At 52.5% G+C, this 21,725-nt stretch overlaps 1 protein-coding gene across 1 annotated transcript in view; it reads right to left on the bottom strand.

Annotated features, from left to right (window-relative positions):
* Positions 1-1,585: 1,585 nt before the first annotated feature.
* LOC147105448 (soluble guanylate cyclase 88E-like) overlaps positions 1,586-21,725 on the bottom strand; it is a 197,569-nt gene continuing 177,429 nt past the window's right edge. The window contains exons 5-6 of the mRNA XM_086010904.1: positions 8,394-8,550; positions 1,586-1,731 (exon numbers count right to left, since the gene is read on the bottom strand). Coding sequence (XP_085867030.1) covers positions 1,586-1,731; positions 8,394-8,550 — 303 coding nt within the window. The remainder of the gene's footprint in view (positions 1,732-8,393; positions 8,551-21,725) is intronic.

The raw sequence follows: 21,725 nt of genomic DNA on the forward strand, positions 1-21,725 counted from the left end.
GTTAGGTTGATTGGCTATGATAAATTGACCCTTAGTGTTAGGGGGATTAAATACGTGGGGTTACAGGATAGGGTGGGATGGGCCGAAATGGCCTCTATCTGCACTGTGGGGTTTCTGTGATTCTGTGATTCTGTGAAACTGTGTGTATCTAAGTTTGCTGATGAATTTCTTCACCCAGAGAGTGGTGAACCTGTGAAATTCTCTGCTACACAAGGCAGTTGAGGCCAATTCATTAAATATATTCGAGAAGGAGTTGAATATATTTCTTGAGGCTAAAGGGATCAAGGGATATGAGGAGAAAGCAGGGACCGGGTACTGAATTTGGATGATCAGCCATGATCTCATTAAATGGCGGAGCAGGCTCGAGGGGCCGAATGGCCTACTCCTGCTCCTATCTTCTATGTTTCTATGTTTCTATGACACTAAGTTAGATGGCAGAGTAAATAGTGCAGATGGGACCAGAAAGTTGCAAAAGGACATTGATGGATTCAGTGAGTGGACAAAACTGTGGCAGATGGAGTTCAATGTGGGGAAGGGTGAGGTCATCCAATTTAGACTTAACAAAGATAGGCCTAGAAATTCGGTGGGCTGCGCCACCAGTTAGCGCCTAAAGAGGGCACTCAGTGGCTTTAGCGCCACTGGCCATGCCTCCCGCGATATTTAGCTGGGGCGCTAATGGCGGCGTTAACCTGTTGCGCTGCGCCGCCACCGATGACGTCATCGGAGTGCGCAGCGCCCCGCTACCGCCCCGATCTCGATATTTGGCAGCGACCGCCTCTGTAGCGCCGTTCGCAAATCGCACCCGGTTCACGGGGCCTACCTGTGGCGGCAGTGGCGCAAATTAAGGTGGAGGTGCGGGGCGGCCGTTTCTTTCGGCGGCCGCCTGCCAGCACCTTCGGCCCCGCCCTCCTGATCTCCCCCCGCCGGCAATGCCGGCCGTTTCCCGAGAGCCCGGCACTGAGGTGAAGTGCCGGGCTCTTTTGCCAGCACTCGCGATCTCCGATCGCGCTGGTGCAGGCCCCTCCCCCTTAAGAATGGGAGGAAGGCCTGCAGTACCGCAGTGCGCCGTGCCGCAGCGTGTGGCATTGCGGCACGTTGCGCTGCGATATTCAGTTTCAGCGCCCTAAGAGGGACGCGGAGCGCCTCGAGCCTCGCCCCGTCTCCCTCTTGGGGCGCTCAAGCTGAATTTCCGGCGGTCGCTGCTGCTCCGATCGCAGCGCTAATTCCGGTGCCCAGGCGAGCTTGGCACCCCGTTTGCGGCTCCACCCAATTTCTCCCCCCATACTGTGGCGGAGCAGAGATTTAGGGGTCCGAGTACAGAAATCGCTAAGTGGACAGGTACAAAGATTAACTCCAAAGACTAATGGAGTGTTGGCCTTTATCTCGAGGGCTGGAATACAAAGGGGATGAAGTGATGTACAGAGCTCTGGTTAGACCCCAGCTGGAGAACTGCCCTCAGCTCTGGGCACTGCTTCTCAGGAAGGGTATACTGGCCTGTGAGTGGGGGCAGCACATTCACCAGAATGATATTGCTTAAATTATGAGGACAGGTTGCATAGACTAGGTTTATATTCCCTCGAGTATATTAGACAATGGAATGTTCCAGCTGCTCGGGTCCTACCTTGCCGTTGCTCTCCATGGCTGATGCTGAGTGGACAGTGTCTCCATACAGCCCGAACCGGGGCATCTTGTGTCCCACCACACCAGCCACCACCATCCCAGAGTGAACACCTAGTCAGGGGGAGAAACAGGAAGTGAAGGCCGGGAGCTGGATGGGCCTCTATCCATCGACTCACTCATTCCATCCCTTGTAATTCCACCCGCAACTCCGAGAGAGGCGAACAGTCCGATCGGGACCGGCAGCAGGAAGGTGCGAGGGTCCTGGTCTAGGGCATGCTGCTGAGGGACCAGAACCTCGAGCTGATCCCACACATTGTACTCACAGGGTGTAGGGTTCCCCTCAGTGGGTCAGACCACCTCAATCACCTTGTACGGACGCAGGCGGCAGCTGGGTGACAATGTGATTCAGCAAAAGGTGCTGAGGCCATTCTGTGTAGTCACTGCCAGGCACTAATCTTACTGGCACCTTGCAACTGCGCACCTTGTAACTGGGAACCAATTTAAGCGGCACCAGTCAGTCCCAACTCACACTCGCTCACACCAGTCAGTCCCAACTGACATTCACTCACACCAGTCAGTCTCAACTCACACTCACTCACACCAGTCAGTCCCAACTCTCACTCACTCACACCAGTCAGTCCCAACTCACACTCGCTCACACCAGTCAGTCCCAACTGACACTCACTCACACCAGTCAGTCCCAACTCTCACTCACTCACACCAGTCAGTCCCAACTGACACTCACTCACACCAGTCAGTCCCAACTCTCACTCGCTCACACCAGTCAGTCCCAACTCACACTCGCTCACGCCAGTAAGTCTCAACTCACACTCGCTCACACCAGTCAGTCCCAACTCACACTCCCTCACGCCAGTCAGTCTCAACTCTCACTCACTCACACCAGTCAGTCCCAACTCACACTCGCTCACGCCAGTCAGTCTCAACTCACACTCACTCACACCAGTCAGTCCCAACTCTCACTCACTCACACCAGTCAGTCCCAACTCACACTCACTCACACCAGTCAGTCCCAACTCACACTCGCTCACACCAGTCAGTCCCAACTCACACTCGCTCACGCCAGTCAGTCTCAACTCACACGCGCTCACACCAGTCAGTCCCAACTCACACTCATTCACACCAGTCAGTCCCAACTCTCACTCACTCACACCAGTCAGTCCCAACTCACACTCACTCACACCAGTCAGTCTCAACTCTCACTCACTCACACCAGTCAGTCCCAACTCACACTCACTCACACCAGTCAGTCCCAACTCACACTCACTCACACCAGTCAGTCCCAACTCACACTCGCTCACACCAGTCAGTCCCAACTCACACTCGCTCACACCAGTCAGTCCCAACTCACACTCACTCACACCAGTAAGTCCCAACTGACATTCACTCACACCAGTCAGTCTCAACTCACACCAGTCAGTCCCAACTCACACTCGCTCACACCAGTCAGTCCCAACTCACGCTCGCTCACACCAGTCAGTCTCAACTCACGCTCGCTCACACCAGTCAGTCCCAACTCACACTCGCTCACACCAGTCAGTCCCAACTCTCACTCACTCACACCAGTCAGTCCCAACTCACACTCACTCACACCAGTCAGTCCCAACTCACACTCACTCACACCAGTCAGTCCCAACTCACACTCACTCACACCAGTCAGTCCCAACTCACACTCACTCACACCAGTCAGTCCCAACTCACACTCACTCACACCAGTCAGTCCCAACTCTCACTCACTCACACCAGTCAGTCCCAACTCACACTCACTCACACCAGTCAGTCCCAACTCACACTCACTCACGCCAGTCAGTCCCAATTCGCACTCACTCACACCAGTCAGTCCCAACTCTCACTCGCTCACACCAGTCAGTCCCAACTCACACTCGCTCACACCAGTCAGTCCCAACTCACACTCACTCACACCAGTCAGTCCCAACTCACACTCCCTCACACCAGTCAGCCACAACTCACACTCGCTCACACCAGTCAGTCCCAACTCTCACTCACTCACACCAGTCAGTCCCAACTCACACTCGCTCACACCAGTCAGTCCCAACTCACACTCGCACACACCAGTCAGTCCCAACTCACACTCACTCACTCACACCAGTCAGTCCCAACTCACACTCCCTCACACCAGTCAGCCACAACTCACACTCGCTCACACCAGTCAGTCCCAACTCACACTCACTCACACCAGTCAGTCCCAACTCACACTCCCTCACACCAGTCAGTCCCAACTCACACTCACTCACACCAGTCAGTCCCAACTCACACTCCCTCACACCAGTCAGTCCCAACTCACACTCACTCACACCAGTCAGTCCCAACTCACACTCACTCACACCAGTCAGTCCCAACTCACACTCCCTCACACCAGTCAGTCCCAACTCACACTCACTCACACCAGTCAGTCCCAACTCTCACTCACTCACACCAGTCAGTCCCAACTCACACTCACTCACACCAGTCAGTCCCAACTCACACTCACTCACACCAGTCAGTCCCAACTCACACTCACTCACACCAGTCAGTCCCAACTCACACTCGCTCACACCAGTCAGTCCCAACTCTCACTCACTCACACCAGTCAGTCCCAACTGACATTCACTCACACCAGTCAGTCTCAACTCACACTCACTCACACCAGTCAGTCCCAACTCACACTCGCTCACACCAGTCAGTCCCAACTCACGCTCGCTCACACCAGTCAGTCTCAACTCACGCTCGCTCACACCAGTCAGTCCCAACTCACACTCACTCACACCAGTCAGTCCCAACTCACACTCACTCACACCAGTCAGTCCCAACTCTCACTCACTCACACCAGTCAGTCCCAACTCACACTCACTCACACCAGTCAGTCCCAACTCACACTCGCTCACACCAGTCAGTCCCAACTCACACTCCCTCACACCAGTCAGTCCAAACTCACACTCACTCACACCAGTCAGTCCCAACTCACACTCACTCACACCAGTCAGTCCCAACTCACACTCCCTCACACCAGTCAGTCTCAACTCACACTCACTCACACCAGTCAGTCCCAACTCACACTCGCTCACACCAGTCAGTCCCAACTCACACTCACTCACACCAGTCAGTCCCAACTCACACTCACTCACACCAGTCAGTCCCAACTCACACTCACTCACACCAGTCAGTCCCAACTCACACTCACACCAATCAGTCCAAACTCACACTCGCTCACACCAGTCAGTCCCAACTCTCACTCACTCACACCAGTCAGTCCCAACTCACACTCCCTCACACCAGTCAGTCCCAACTCACACTCACTCACACCAGTCAGTCCCAACTCTCACTCACTCACACCAGTCAGTCCCAACTCACACTCACTCACACCAGTCAGTCCCAACTCACACTCACTCACACCAGTCAGTCCCAACTCACACTCACTCACACCAGTCAGTCCCAACTCTCACTCAATCACACCAGTCAGTCCCAACTCACACTCACTCACACCAGTCAGTCCCAACTCACACTCACTCACACCAGTCAGTCCCAACTCTCACTCACTCACACCAGTCAGTCCCAACTCACACTCACTCACACCAGTCAGTCCCAACTCTCACTCACTCACACCAGTCAGTCCCAACACTCACTCGCTCACACCAGTCAGTCCCAACTCACACTCGCTCACACCAGTCAGTCCCAACTCACACTCGCTCACACCAGTCATTCCCAACTCACACTCACTCACACCAGTCAGTCCCAACTCACACTCACTCACACCAGTCAGTCCCAACCCTCACTCACTCACACCAGTCAGTCCCAACTCGCACTCACTCACACCAGTCAGTCCCAACTCTCACTCACTCACACCAGTCAGTCCCAACTCTCACTCGCTCACACCAGTCAGTCCCAACTCACACTCGCTCACACCAGTCAGTCCCAACTCACACTCACTCACACCAGTCAGTCCCAACTCACACTCCCTCACACCAGTCAGCCACAACTCACACTCGCTCACTCCAGTCAGTCCCAACTCTCACTCACTCACACCAGTCAGTCCCAACTCACACTCGCTCACACCAGTCAGTCCCAACTCACACTCGCTCACACCAGTCAGTCCCAACTCACACTCACTCACTCACACCAGTCAGTCCCAACTCACACTCCCTCACACCAGTCAGCCCCAACTCACACTCGCTCACACCAGTCAGTCCCAACTCACACTCACTCACACCAGTCAGTCCCAACTCACACTCCCTCACACCAGTCAGTCCCAACTCACACTCACTCACACCAGTCAGTCCCAACTCACACTCACTCACACCAGTCAGTCCCAACTCACACTCCCTCACACCAGTCAGTCCCAACTCACACTCCCTCACACCAGTCAGTCCCAACTCACACTCACTCACACCAGTCAGTCCCAACTCACACTCACTCACACCAGTCAGTCCCAACTCACACTCACTCACACCAGTCAGTCCCAACTCACACTCACTCACACCAGTCAGTCCCAACTCTCACTCACTCACACCAGTCAGTCCCAACTCACACTCCCTCACACCAGTCAGTCCCAACTCACACTCACTCACACCAGTCAGTCCCAACTCACACTCACTCACACCAGTCAGTCCCAACTCTCACTCACTCACACCAGTCAGTCCCAACTCACACTCACTCACACCAGTCAGTCCCAACTCACACTCACTCACACCAGTCAGTCCCAACTCACACTCCCTCACACCAGTCAGTCCCAACTCACACTCGCTCACACCAGTCAGTCCCAACTCACACTCACTCACACCAGTCAGTCCCAACTCACACTCCCTCACACCAGTCAGCCACAACTCACACTCGCTCACTCCAGTCAGTCCCAACTCTCACTCACTCACACCAGTCAGTCCCAACTCACACTCGCTCACACCAGTCAGTCCCAACTCACACTCGCTCACACCAGTCAGTCCCTACTCACACTCACTCACTCACACCAGTCAGTCCCAACTCACACTCCCTCACACCAGTCAGCCCCAACTCACACTCGCTCACACCAGTCAGTCCCAACTCACACTCACTCACACCAGTCAGTCCCAACTCACACTCCCTCACACCAGTCAGTCCCAACTCACACTCACTCACACCAGTCAGTCCCAACTCACACTCACTCACACCAGTCAGTCCCAACTCACACTCCCTCACACCAGTCAGTCCCAACTCACACTCCCTCACACCAGTCAGTCCCAACTCACACTCACTCACACCAGTCAGTCCCAACTCACACTCACTCACACCAGTCAGTCCCAACTCACACTCACTCACACCAGTCAGTCCCAACTCTCACTCACTCACACCAGTCAGTCCCAACTCACAGTCCCTCACACCAGTCAGTCCCAACTCACACTCACTCACACCAGTCAGTCCCAACTCACACTCACTCACACCAGTCAGTCCCAACTCTCACTCACTCACACCAGTCAGTCCCAACTCACACTCACTCACACCAGTCAGTCCCAACTCACACTCCCTCACACCAGTCAGTCCCAACTCACACTCGCTCACACCAGTCAGTCCCAACTCTCACTCACTCACACCAGTCAGTCCCAACTCACACTCGCTCACACCAGTCAGTCCCAACTCACACTCACTCACACCAGTCAGTCCCAACTCGCACTCACTCACACCAGTCAGTCCCAACTCACACTCCCTCACACCAGTCAGTCCCAACTCACACTCCCTCACACCAGTCAGTCCCAACTCACACTCACTCACACCAGTCAGTCCCAACTCACACTCACTCACACCAGTCAGTCCCAACTCACACTCACTCACACCAGTCAGTCCCAACTCTCACTCACTCACACCAGTCAGTCCCAACTCACACTCACTCACACCAGTCAGTCCCAACTCACACTCGCTCACACCAGTCAGTCCCAACTCACACTCCCTCACACCAGTCAGTCCAAACTCACACTCACTCACACCAGTCAGTCCCAACTCACACTCACTCACACCAGTCAGTCCCAACTCACACTCCCTCACACCAGTCAGTCTCAACTCACACTCACTCACACCAGTCAGTCCCAACTCACACTCACTCACTCACACCAGTCAGTCCCAACTCACACTCCCTCACACCAGTCAGCCCCAACTCACACTCGCTCACACCAGTCAGTCCCAACTCACACTCACTCACACCAGTCAGTCCCAACTCACACTCCCTCACACCAGTCAGTCCCAACTCACACTCGCTCACACCAGTCAGTCCCAACTCTCACTCACTCACACCAGTCAGTCCCAACTCACACTCACTCACACCAGTCAGTCCCAACTCACACTCACTCACACCAGTCAGTCCCAACTCACACTCACTCACACCAGTCAGTCCCAACTCACACTCCCTCACACCAGTCAGTCCCAACTCACACTCCCTCACACCAGTCAGTCCCAACTCACACTCACTCACACCAGTCAGTCCCAACTCACACTCACTCACACCAGTCAGTCCCAACTCACACTCACTCACACCAGTCAGTCCCAACTCACACTCACTCACACCAGTCAGTCCCAACCCACACTCACACTCACTCACACCAATCAGTCCAAACTCACACTCACTCACACTAGTCCCAACTCACATTCACCAACCAGTCCCAACTCACACTCACTCACACTCGTCCCAACTCTCACTCACACCAATCAGACCCAACTCACACTCGCTCACACCAATCAGTTCCAACTCACACTCGCTCACACTAATTTCCTCTCCCCCCTCCCCCCCGACTCACCGACCCGGATTTGGATGTTGCTCCCTGTGGACGGGTCCATCACGTGGCTGATGGATTGCACCATGTCCAGGGCCATGTCACAGATGTTGTGGGCATGATATTTGGTTTTCTCCGGGACTCCTGCTACCGCCATATATGCATCTCCGATAGTCTCCACCTGTGGACAATGGATCAGATAAATGGTCAGGGAGAGGCCGGGCAAGAGAGCGACAGAGGCTCCGGGCCAGACCCAGTCACACCCGCTCTACTGGGTTCAGACCCAGTCACACACTGTCTACTGGGATCAGACCCAGTCACACACAGCCTACTGAGTTCAGGCCCAGTCACACCCGGTCTACTGGGATCAGACCCAGTCACACCCTGTCTACTGGGATCAAACCCAGTCACACGTGGTCTACTGGGATCATTCCCAGTCACACCCGGTCTACTGGGATCAGACACAGTCACACCCTGTCTACAGGGATCAGACCCAGTAACACCCGGTCTACTGGGATCAGACCCAGTCAAACCCAGTCTACTGGGATCAGACCCAGTCACACCTGGTCTACTGGGATCAGACTCAGTCACACCCGGTCTACTGGGATAAGACCCAGTCACACCCTGTCTACTGGGATCAGACCCAGTCACACCCTGCCTACTGGGATCAGACCCAGTCACACCCTGTCTACTGGGATCAGACCCAGTCACACCCGGTCTACTGGGATCAGACCCAGTCTCTCCCTGTCTACTGGGATCAGACCCAGTCTCATCCTGTCTACTGGGATCAGACCCAGTCACTCACTGCCTACTGGGATCAGACCCAGTCACACCCTGTCTACTGGGATCAGACCCAGTCACACACTGTCTACTGGGATCAGATGCAGTCATACCATCCAGTGGGATCAGTTCCAGTCACACCCTGTCTACTGGGATCAGACCCAGTCTACTGGGATCAGACCCAGTCTCTCCCTGTCTACTGGGATCAGACCCAGTCTCATCCTGTCTACTGGGATCAGACCCAGTCACTCACTGCCTACTGGGATCAGACCCAGTCTCTCCCTGTCTACTGGGATCAGACCCAGTCACTCACTGCCTACTGGGATCAGACCCAGTCAAACCCAGTCTACTGGGATCAGACCCAGTCACACCCGGTCTACTGGGATCAGACTCAGTCACACCCGGTCTACTGGGATCAGACCCAGTCACACCCTGTCTACTGGGATCAGACCCAGTCTCAACATGTCTACTGGGATCAGACCCAGTCACACCCTGCCTACTGGAATCAGACTCAGTCACACCCTGTCTACTGGGATCAGACCCAGTCACACCCTGCCTACTGGAATCAGACCCAGTCACACACTGTCTACTGGGATCAGATGCAGTCATACCATCCAGTGGGATCAGTTGCAATCACACCAGGTCTACTGGGATCAGATGCAATCTCACCAGGTCTACTGGGATCAGACCCAGTCACAGCCTGTCTACTGGGATCAGACCCAGTCACACACAGTCTACTAGGATCAGGACCAGTCATGCCCGGTCTACTCAGATCAGACCCAGTCACAGCATCGACTGGGATCAGATGCAATCACACCAGGTCTACTGGATCAGACCCAGTCACACCCGGTCTACTGGGATCAGACCCAGTCATACCCGGTCTACTGGGATGAGATGCAGTCACACCGTCTACTGGGATCACATCCAGTCACACCCTGTCTACTGAGATCAGACGCAGACACACCCAGTCTACTGGGATCAGACGCAGTCATACATAGTCTACTGGGATCAGATCAAGTCACACCATCTAGTGGGATCAGATGCAATCACACCAGGTATACTGGGATCAGACCCAGTCACACCCTGTCTACTGGGATCTTAGAGTCATAGAGTCATAGAGTAACACAGCACGGATAGAGGCCCTTCGGCCCATCGTGTCCGCGCCGGCCATCAAGCCCTGTCTAATCTAATCCCATATTCCAGCATTTGGCCCGTAGCCTTGTATGCTATGGCATTTCAAGTGCTCATCCAAATGCTTCTTAAATGTTGTGAGGGTTTCTGCCTCCACAACCCTTTCAGGCAGTGAGTTCCAGACTCCAACCACCCTCTGGGTGAAAAAGTTCTTTCTCAAATCCCCTCTAAACCTCCCGCCCTTTACCTTGAATCTATGCCCCCTAGTTATTGACCCCTCTACTAGGGGAAAAAGCTCCTCAGCATCCATCCTATCTATGCCCCTCATAATTTTGTACACCTCAATCATGTCCCCCCTCAGCCTCCTCTGCTCCAAGGAAAACAAACCCAATCTGCCCAGTCTCTCTTCATAGCTGAAGTGCTCCAGCCCTGGTAACATCCTGGTGAACCTCCTCTGCACCCTCTCTAATGCGGTCACATCCTTCCTGTAGTGTGGCGACCAGAACTGCACACAGTATTCCAGCTGTGGCCTAACCAGTGTTTTATACAGCTCCATCATAACCTCCTTGCTCTTATATTCAATGCCTCGGCTAATGAAGACAAGTATCCCATATGCCTTTTTTACCACCTTCTCCACCTGTTCCGCCGCCTTCAGGGATCTGTGTACTTGCACACCCAGATCCCTCTGACCCTCCGTCTTGCCTAGGGTCTTTCCATTCATTGTGTATTCCCTTGCCTTGTTAGTCCCCCCAAAGTGCATCACCTCGCACTTTTCCGGGTTAAATTCCATTTGCCACTGTTCCGCCCATCTGACCAACCCATCTATATCGTCCTGCAGACTGAGGCTACCCTCCTCGCTATTTACCACCCTACCAATTTTTGTATCATCCGCGAACTTACTGATCATACCTTTTACATTCATATTCAAGTCATTAATGTAGACCACAAACAGCAAGGGACCCAGCACCGATCCCTGTGGTACCCCACTGGCCACAGGCTTCCAGTCACAAAAACAACCTTCGACCATCACCCTCTGCCTTCTGCCACTAAGCCAGTTTTGTATCCAATGTGCCAAGGCACCCTGGATTCCATGGGCTCTTACCTTCTTGACCAGTCTCCTGTGCGGGACTTTATCGAAGGCCTTACTGAAATCCATGTATACCACATCCACTGCGTTACCCTCATCCACACACCTAGTCACCCCCTCAAAAAATTCAATCAAATTGGTCAGACATGATCTTCCCTTGACAAAGCCATGCTGACTATCCCTGATTAATCCTTGCCTCTCCAAGTGGAGACAAATTTTGTCCCTCAGAATTTTTTCCAATAATTTTCCTACCACTGATGTTAGGCTCACTGGCCTGTAGTTCCCCGGTTTTTCCCTACTACCCTTCTTGAATAATGGTACTACATTAGCGGTTCTCCAGTCCTCTGGCACATCCCCTGTGGCCAGAGAGGTCCTGAATATATGTGTTAGAGCCCCCGCAATCTCTTCCTTTGCCTCACACAGCAGCCTGGGATACATTTCATCCGGGCCTGGGGATTTATCCATTTTTAGGCCAGCTAAAACTGCCAATACCTCCTCCCTCTCGATGTTAATATGTTCGATCATATCACAGTCCCCCCGCCCTATTTCTATGTCTACATCGTCCTTCTCCATAGTGAAAACAGATGCAAAAAATTCATTTAGAACCCCTCCTACATCTTCCGGCTCCACACACAGATTGCCACTTTTGTCCCTAATGGGCCCTATTTTTTCCCTAGTTATCCTCTTACCCTTAATATACTTATAAAACATCTTCGGATTTTCCTTTATTTTGCTCGCCAGTGTTATTTCATGGCCCCTCCTTGATCTCCTAATTTCTTTTTTAAGTATCCCCCTGCACTTTTTGTACTCCTCTAGGGCTTCCTCCGTCTTTAGCCTTTTGTATCTACCAAACGCCCTCCTTTTTTTCCTAATCCATTCCCGTATATCCCCTGACATCCAAGGTTCCCTGTGGTTTTTGGAACCACTCTTGACCTTTACGGGAACATGTTGCCATTGTATGATCTCAATCTCCCTTCTGAAAGCCTCCCATTGCTCCGATGCGGATTTTCCTACAAGTAGCTGATCCCAGTCCATTTTGGCCAGATCCTGCCTTATCCTATTAAAATCAGCCTTCCCCCAATTTAGATCCTTTATTTCCGGCCCATCCCTGTCCTTTTCCATGACCACCTTAAATCTTACCATATTATGGTCACTATCACCAAAGTGCTCACCTACTAGCACTTTTTCCACTTGGCCGGCCACATTCCCTAGAATTAGGTCCAGTACCGCCCCCTCTCTTGTAGGACTTTCTACATGCTGGCTCAAAAAGCTCTCCTGGATGCACTTTAAGAATTCTACACCCTCTGAGCCTTTCACGCTCTGACTATCCCAGTTAATATTGGGGAAGTTGAAATCCCCCATTATTATTACCCTATTATTTGCACATTTCTCTGAGATTTGCCTACATATCTGTTCCTCTATCTCCCCCTGACTGTTTGGAGGCCTATAGTACACTCCCAGCAAAGTGCTTGCCCCCTTTTTGTTTTTAAGCTCCACCCATATGGCCTCATTAGAGGACCCTGCTAATATATCATCCCTCCTTACTGCAGTAATTGACTCCTTAATTAATATTGCGACACCCCCTCCTCTTATACCTCCCCTCTGTCTTGCCTGAAGATTCTGTACCCCGGAATATTGAGCTGCCAGTCTTGCCCCTCCCTCAACCATGTCTCCGTGATAGCAACAATATCATACTCCCATGTGTTTATCAACACCTTCAGTTCATCCACCTTATTTGCAAGACTCCTTACATTAAAATAGATGCCATCCAGCCTTGCCCATATATATTTGCCCTGTCTACCAAGCTGACTTGTTTTATTCTCTATAATTGGCAGCACATCACCCCCTATTTCAGCTCCCCTCTGTATCCCATCCCCCTGCCAAGTTAGTTTAAACCCCCCGCAACAGTGCTAGCAAACCTCCCCGCAAGGATATTTGTCCCGCTTTGGTTCAGGTGCAACCCGTCCGACTTGTACAAGTCCCACCTTTCCCAGAAGCAGGCCCAGTGATCCAGGAAAGTAAAACCCTCCCCCCACACCAACTCTTTAGCCACGCATTCATCTGCTCTATCCTCCCATTCCTATACTTACTAGCACGTGGCACTGGGAGTAATCCAGAGATTACAACCTTTGAGGCCCTGCTCTTTAATCTGTTACCTAGCTCCCTAAATTCTTGATGCAGGACCTCAACCCCCTTACCCTGCCACAACCTGTCTACTGGGATCAGATCCAGCCACACCCAGTCTACTGGGATCACACCCAGTCACACCATCTACTGGGATCAGATGCAATCATAGCAGGTCTGCTGGGATCAGACCCAGTCACACCTGGTCTACTGGGATCAGACCCAGTCACACCCGGTCTACTGGGATCAGACCCAGCCACACCCGGTCTACTGGGATCAGACCCAGTCACACCCGGTCTACTGGGATCAGACCCAGTCACACCCGGTCTACTGGGAGCAGACCCAGTCACACCATGTCTACTGGGATCAGACCCAGTCACAACCTGTCTTCTGGGGTCAGGCCCAGTCACACACTGTCTACTGGGATCAGAGCCAGTCAAACCCTGTCTACTGGGATCAGACCCAGTCACAACCTGTCTACTGGGATCAGATCCCTTCACACCCTGTCTGCTGGGATCAGACCCAGTCACACTCGGACTACTGGGATAAGACCCAGTCACACGATCTAGTGGGATCAGATGCAATTTCACCAGGTCTACTAGGATCAGACCCAGTCACAGCCTGTCTACTGGGATCAGACCCAGTCACACACACACACAGTCTACTAGGATCAAGACCAGTCATGCCCAGTCTAGTCAGATCAGACCCAGTCACAACATGTACTGGGATCAGATGCAATTACACCAGGTCTACTGGGATCAGACCCAGTAACACGCTGTCTACTGAGATCAGACCCAGCCACACCCGGTCTACTGGGATCAGACCCAGTCATACCCAGTCTACTGGGATCAGTTGCAGTCACACCGTCTACTGGGATCAGACCCAGTCATACCCAGTCTACTGGGATCAGTCGCAGTCACACCGTCTACTGGGATCAGACCCAGTCACACCCGGTCTACTGAGATCAGACCCAGTCACTCCATGTCTACTGGGATCAGACCCAGTCACAACCTGTCTACTGGGAGCAGGCCCAGTCAAACGCTGTATACTGGGATCAGACCCAGTCTCACCCTGTCTACTGGGATCAGACCCAGTCACACCATGTCTACTGGGATCAGACTCAGTCAATCCATGTCTACTGGTATCAGGCCCAGTCACACCCGCTCTACTGGATCAGACCCAGTCACACCCTGTCTATTCGGATCAGACACATTCACACCCTGTCTACTGGGATCAGACTCAGTCACACCCTGTCTACTGGGATCAGATGCAGTCATACATAGTCTACTGGGATCAGACCCAGTCACACCATCTAGTGGGATCAGATGCAATCACACCAGGTATACTGGGCTCAGACCCAGTCACAACCTGTCTACTGGGCTCAGACCCAGTCACAACCTGTCTACTGGGATCAGATCCAGTCACACTCAGTCTACTGGGATCACACCCAGTCACACCCTCTCCACTGGGATCAGACCCAGTCAAACTGCCCACCGAGATCAGATGCAATCACACATGGTCTACTGGGATCAGACCCAGTCACACCCTGTCTACTGGGATCAGACCCAGTCACACCCTGCCTACTGGAATCAGACCCAGTCACAACCTGTCTTCTGGGATCAGACCCAGTCACACACTGCCTACTGGAATCAGACCCAGTCACAACCTGCCTACTGGAATCAGACCCAGTCAGAGCCTGTCTACTGGAATCAGACCCAGTCACGCCCTGTCTACTGGGATCAGACCCAGTCACACCCTGTCTACTGGGATCAGACCCAGTCACACCCTGTCTACTCGGATCAGACCCAGTCACACCCTGTCTACTCGGATCAGACCCAGTCACACCCTGTCTACTGGGATAAGACGCAGTCACACCCTGTCTACCGGGATCAGACCCAGTCACACCCAGTCTACTTGGATCAGACACAGTCACACCATGTCTACTGGGATCAGACCCAGTCACACCCTGTCTACTGGGATCAGACCCAGTCACACGATCTAGTGGGATCAGGTGCAATTTCACCAGGTCTACTGGGATCAGACCCAGTCACAGCCTGTCTACTGGGATCAGACCCAGTCACAATCAATCTACTAGGATCAAGACCAGTCATGCAAAGTCTACTCAGATCAGACCCAGTCACAACATCTACTGGGATCAGATGCAATTACACCAGGTCTACTGGGATCAGACCCAGTAACACACTGTCTACTGAGATCAGACCCAGTCACACCGGGTCTACTGGGATCAGACCCAGTCATACCCAGTCTAATGGGATCAGTCGCAGTCACACCGTCTACTGGGATCAGACCCAGTCACACCATGTCTACTGGGATCAGACCCAGTCACACCCTGTCTACTGGGATCAGACCCAGTCACACGATCTAGTGGGATCAGGTGCAATTTCACCAGGTCTACTGGGATCAGACCCAGTCACAGCCTGTCTACTGGGATCAGACCCAGTCACAATCAATCTACTAGGATCAAGACCAGTCATGCAAAGTCTACTCAGATCAGACCCAGTCACACGATCTAGTGGGATCAGGTGCAATTACACCAGGTCTACTGGGATCAGACCCAGTAACACACTGTCTACTGAGATCAGATCCAGTCACACCATCTAGTGGGATCAGATGCAATCACACCAGGTATACTGCCATCAGACCCACTCACACCCTGTCTACTGGGATCTGAAACAGCCACAAGCTGTCTACTGGAATCAGATCCAGTCACACCCTGTCTGCAGGGATCAGACCCAGTCACACCCAGTCTACTGGGATCACACCAGTCACACAATCTACTGGGATCAGATGCAATCATAGCAGGTCTACTGGGATCCGAACCAGTCAAACACAGTCTGCTGGGATCAGACCCAGTCACACCTGGTCTACTGAAATCAGACCCAGTCACACCCGGTCTACTGGGATCAGACCCAGTCACACCCTGTCTACTTGGATCAGCCCCAGTCACACACCGTCTACTGGGAACAGACCCAGTCACACCATGTCTACTGGGATCAGACCGAGTCACAACCTGTCTACTGGGATCAGTCCCAGTCAAACACTGTCTACTGGGATCAGAGCCAGTCTCACCCTGTCTACTGGGATCAGACCCAGTCACACCCTGTCTACTGGGATCAGACCCAGTCTCACCCTGTCTACTGGGATCAGACCCAGTCACACCCTGTCTGCTGGGATCAGACCCAGTCACACCCTGTCTACTGGGATCACACCCTGTCACACCATTTACTGGGATCAGATGCAATCATAGCAGGTCTACTGGGATTTGAACCAGTCACACACTGTCTGCTGGGATCAGACCCAGTCACACCTGGTCTACTGAAATTATACCCAGTCACACACGGACTACTGGGATCAGACCCAGTCACACCCGGTCTACTGGGATCAGACCCAGCCACACCCGGTCTACTGGGATCAGACCCAGTCACACCATTTCTACTGGGATCAGACCGAGTCACAACCTGTCTACTGGGATCAGACCCAGTTACACACTGTCTACTGGGATCAGACCCAGTCACACCTGGTCTACTGGGATCAGACCCAGTCACACCATGTCTACTGGGATCATACCCAGTCACACCCAGTCTACCAAGATCAGATGCAATCACACACTGCCTACTGGGATCAGACCCAGTCACACCCGGTCTACTGGATCAGATGCAGTCACACCCTGTCTACTCAGATCAGACCCATTCACACCCTGTCTACTGGGATCAGACTCAGTCACACCCTGTCTACCGGGATCAGATGCAGTCATACATAGTCTTCTGGGATCAGACCCAGTCACACCATCTAGTGGGATCAGATGCAATCACACCAGGTATACTGGGATCAGACCCAGTCACAACCTCTCTACTGGGATCAGATCCCTCCACACCCTGTCTGCTGGGATCAGAGCCAGTCACACTCAGTCTACTGGGATCATACCCAGTCACACCCTCTCTACTGGGATCAGACCCAGTCAGACCATCCACCGAGATCAGATGCAATCACACACGGTCTACTGGGAATAGACCCATTCACAACCTGTCTACTGGGATCAGACCCAGACACACCCTACCTACTGGGATCAGACCCAGTCACACCCGGTCTACTGGGATCAGACCCAGTCTCACCATGTCTACTGGGATCAGACCCAGTCACACCCTGCCTACTGAAATCAGACCCAGTCACATCCTGCCTACTGGAATCAGACCCAGTCACACACGGTCTACTGGGATCAGGCCCAGTCACATCCTGCCTACTGGATTCAGACCCAATCACATCCTGCCTACTGGAATCAGACCCAGTCAGACCCAGTCTACTGGATTCACACCCAGTCACACCCTGTCTACTGGGATCAGACCTACTAACAGGTTGTCTACTCGGATCAGACCCAGTCACACCCTGTCTACTGGGATCAGACCCAGCCACAACCTGTCTGCTGGGATCAGATCCAATCACACCATGTCTACTGGGATCAGACCCAGTCACACCCGGTCTACCGAGATCAGATGCAATCACACCCTGTCTACTGGGATCAGAATCAGTCACACCCTGTCGACTGGGATCAGATGCAGTCATACATAGTCTACGGGGATCAGACCCAGTCACACGATCTAGTGGGATCAGATGCAATCACAACAGGTATACTGGGATGAGACACAGTCACAACCTGTCTACTGGGGTCAGATCCCTCCACACGCTGCCTACTGGGATCAGACCCAGTCACACCTGGTCTACTGGGATCAGACTCAGTCACACCCGGTCTACTGGGATCAGACCCAGTCACACCCTGTCTACTGGGATCAGACCCAGTCACACCCTGCCTACTGGGATCAGACCCAGTCACACCCTGTCTACTGGGATCAGACCCAGTCACACCCGGTCTACTGGGATCAGACCCAGTCTCTCCCTGTCTACTGGGATCAGACCCAGTCTCATCCTGTCTACTGGGATCAGACCCAGTCACTCACTGCCTACTGGGATCAGACCCAGTCACACCCTGTCTACTGGGATCAGACCCAGTCACATACTGTCTACTGGGATCAGATGCAGTCATACCATCCAGTGGGATCAGTTCCAGTCACACCCTGTCTACTGGGATCAGACCCAGTCTACTGGGATCAGACCCAGTCTCTCCCTGTCTACTGGGATCAGACCCAGTCTCATCCTGTCTACTGGGATCAGACCCAGTCACTCACTGCCTACTGGGATCAGACCCAGTCTCTCCCTGTCTACTGGCATCAGACCCAGTCTCATCCTGTCTACTGGGATCAGACCCAGTCACTCACTGCCTACTGGGATCAGACCCAGTCAAACCCAGTCTACTGGGATCAGACCCAGTCACACCCGGTCTACTGGGATCAGACTCAGTCACACCCGGTCTACTGGGATCAGACCCAGTCACACCCTGTCTACTGGGATCAGACCCAGTCTCAACATGTCTACTGGGATCAGACCCAGTCACACCCTGCCTACTGGAATCAGACTCAGTCTCACCCTGTCTACTGGGATCAGACCCAGTCACACCCTGCCTACTGGAATCAGACCCAGTCACACACTGTCTACTGGGATCAGATGCAGTCATACCATCCAGTGGGATCAGTTGCAATCACACCAGGTCTACTGGGATCAGATGCAATCTCACCAGGTCTACTGGGATCAGACCCAGTCACAGCCTGTCTACTGGGATCAGACCCAGTCACACACAGTCTACTAGGATCAGGACCAGTCATGCCCGGTCTACTCAGATCAGACCCAGTCACAGCATCGACTGGGATCAGATGCAATCACACCAGGTCTACTGGATCAGACCCAGTCACACCCGGTCTACTGGGATCAGACCCAGTCATACCCGGTCTACTGGGATGAGATGCAGTCACACCGTCTACTGGGATCACATCCAGTCACACCCTGTCTACTGAGATCAGACGCAGACACACCCAGTCTACTGGGATCAGACGCAGTCATACATAGTCTACTGGGATCAGATCAAGTCACACCATCTAGTGGGATCAGATGCAATCACACCAGGTATACTGGGATCAGACCCAGTCACACCCTGTCTACTGGGATCTTAGAGTCATAGAGTCATAGAGTAACACAGCACGGATAGAGGCCCTTCGGCCCATCGTGTCCGCGCCGGCCATCAAGCCCTGTCTAATCTAATCCCATATTCCAGCATTTGGCCCGTAGCCTTGTATGCTATGGCATTTCAAGTGCTCATCCAAATGCTTCTTAAATGTTGTGAGGGTTTCTGCCTCCACAACCCTTTCAGGCAGTGAGTTCCAGACTCCAACCACCCTCTGGGTGAAAAAGTTCTTTCTCAAATCCCCTCTAAACCTCCCGCCCTTTACCTTGAATCTATGCCCCCTAGTTATTGACCCCTCTACTAGGGGAAAAAGCTCCTCAGCATCCATCCTATCTATGCCCCTCATAATTTTGTACACCTCAATCATGTCCCCCCTCAGCCTCCTCTGCTCCAAGGAAAACAAACCCAATCTGCCCAGTCTCTCTTCATAGCTGAAGTGCTCCAGCCCTGGTAACATCCTGGTGAACCTCCTCTGCACCCTCTCTAATGCGGTCACATCCTTCCTGTAGTGTGGCGACCAGAACTGCACACAGTATTCCAGCTGTGGCCTAACCAGTGTTTTATACAGCTCCATCATAACCTCCTTGCTCTTATATTCAATGCCTCGGCTAATGAAGACAAGTATCCCATATGCCTTTTTTACCACCTTCTCCACCTGTTCCGCCGCCTTCAGGGATCTGTGTACTTGCACACCCAGATCCCTCTGACCCTCCGTCTTGCCTAGGGTCTTTCCATTCATTGTGTATTCCCTTGCCTTGTTAGTCCCCCCAAAGTGCATCACCTCGCACTTTTCCGGGTTAAATTCCATTTGCCACTGTTCCGCCCATCTGACCAACCCATCTATATCGTCCTGCAGACTGAGGCTACCCTCCTCGCTATTTACCACCCTACCAATTTTTGTATCATCCGCGAACTTACTGATCATACCTTTTACATTCATATTCAAGTCATTAATGTAGACCACAAACAGCAAGGGACCCAGCACCGATCCCTGTGGTACCCCACTGGCCACAGGCTTCCAGTCACAAAAACAACCTTCGACCATCACCCTCTGCCTTCTGCCACTAAGCCAGTTTTGTATCCAATGTGCCAAGGCACCCTGGATTCCATGGGCTCTTACCTTCTTGACCAGTCTCCTGTGCGGGACTTTATCGAAGGCCTTACTGAAATCCATGTATACCACATCCACTGCGTTACCCTCATCCACACACCTAGTCACCCCCTCAAAAAATTCAATCAAATTGGTCAGACATGATCTTCCCTTGACAAAGCCATGCTGACTATCCCTGATTAATCCTTGCCTCTCCAAGTGGAGACAAATTTTGTCCCTCAGAATTTTTTCCAATAATTTTCCTACCACTGATGTTAGGCTCACTGGCCTGTAGTTCCCCGGTTTTTCCCTACTACCCTTCTTGAATAATGGTACTACATTAGCGGTTCTCCAGTCCTCTGGCACATCCCCTGTGGCCAGAGAGGTCCTGAATATATGTGTTAGAGCCCCCGCAATCTCTTCCTTTGCCTCACACAGCAGCCTGGGATACATTTCATCCGGGCCTGGGGATTTATCCATTTTTAGGCCAGCTAAAACTGCCAATACCTCCTCCCTCTCGATGTTAATATGTTCGATCATATCACAGTCCCCCCGCCCTATTTCTATGTCTACATCGTCCTTCTCCATAGTGAAAACAGATGCAAAAAATTCATTTAGAACCCCTCCTACATCTTCCGGCTCCACACACAGATTGCCACTTTTGTCCCTAATGGGCCCTATTTTTTCCCTAGTTATCCTCTTACCCTTAATATACTTATAAAACATCTTCGGATTTTCCTTTATTTTGCTCGCCAGTGTTATTTCATGGCCCCTCCTTGATCTCCTAATTTCTTTTTTAAGTATCCCCCTGCACTTTTTGTACTCCTCTAGGGCTTCCTCCGTCTTTAGCCTTTTGTATCTACCAAACGCCCTCCTTTTTTTCCTAATCCATTCCCGTATATCCCCTGACATCCAAGGTTCCCTGTGGTTTTTGGAACCACTCTTGACCTTTACGGGAACATGTTGCCATTGTATGATCTCAATCTCCCTTCTGAAAGCCTCCCATTGCTCCGATGCGGATTTTCCTACAAGTAGCTGATCCCAGTCCATTTT

The sequence above is a fragment of the Somniosus microcephalus genome, chromosome 17, assembly GCF_052327205.1.
Source record: "Somniosus microcephalus isolate GS21.2 chromosome 17, FLI_Smic_1.0, whole genome shotgun sequence".
NCBI classification, from domain to species: Eukaryota; Metazoa; Chordata; class Chondrichthyes; order Squaliformes; family Somniosidae; genus Somniosus; species Somniosus microcephalus.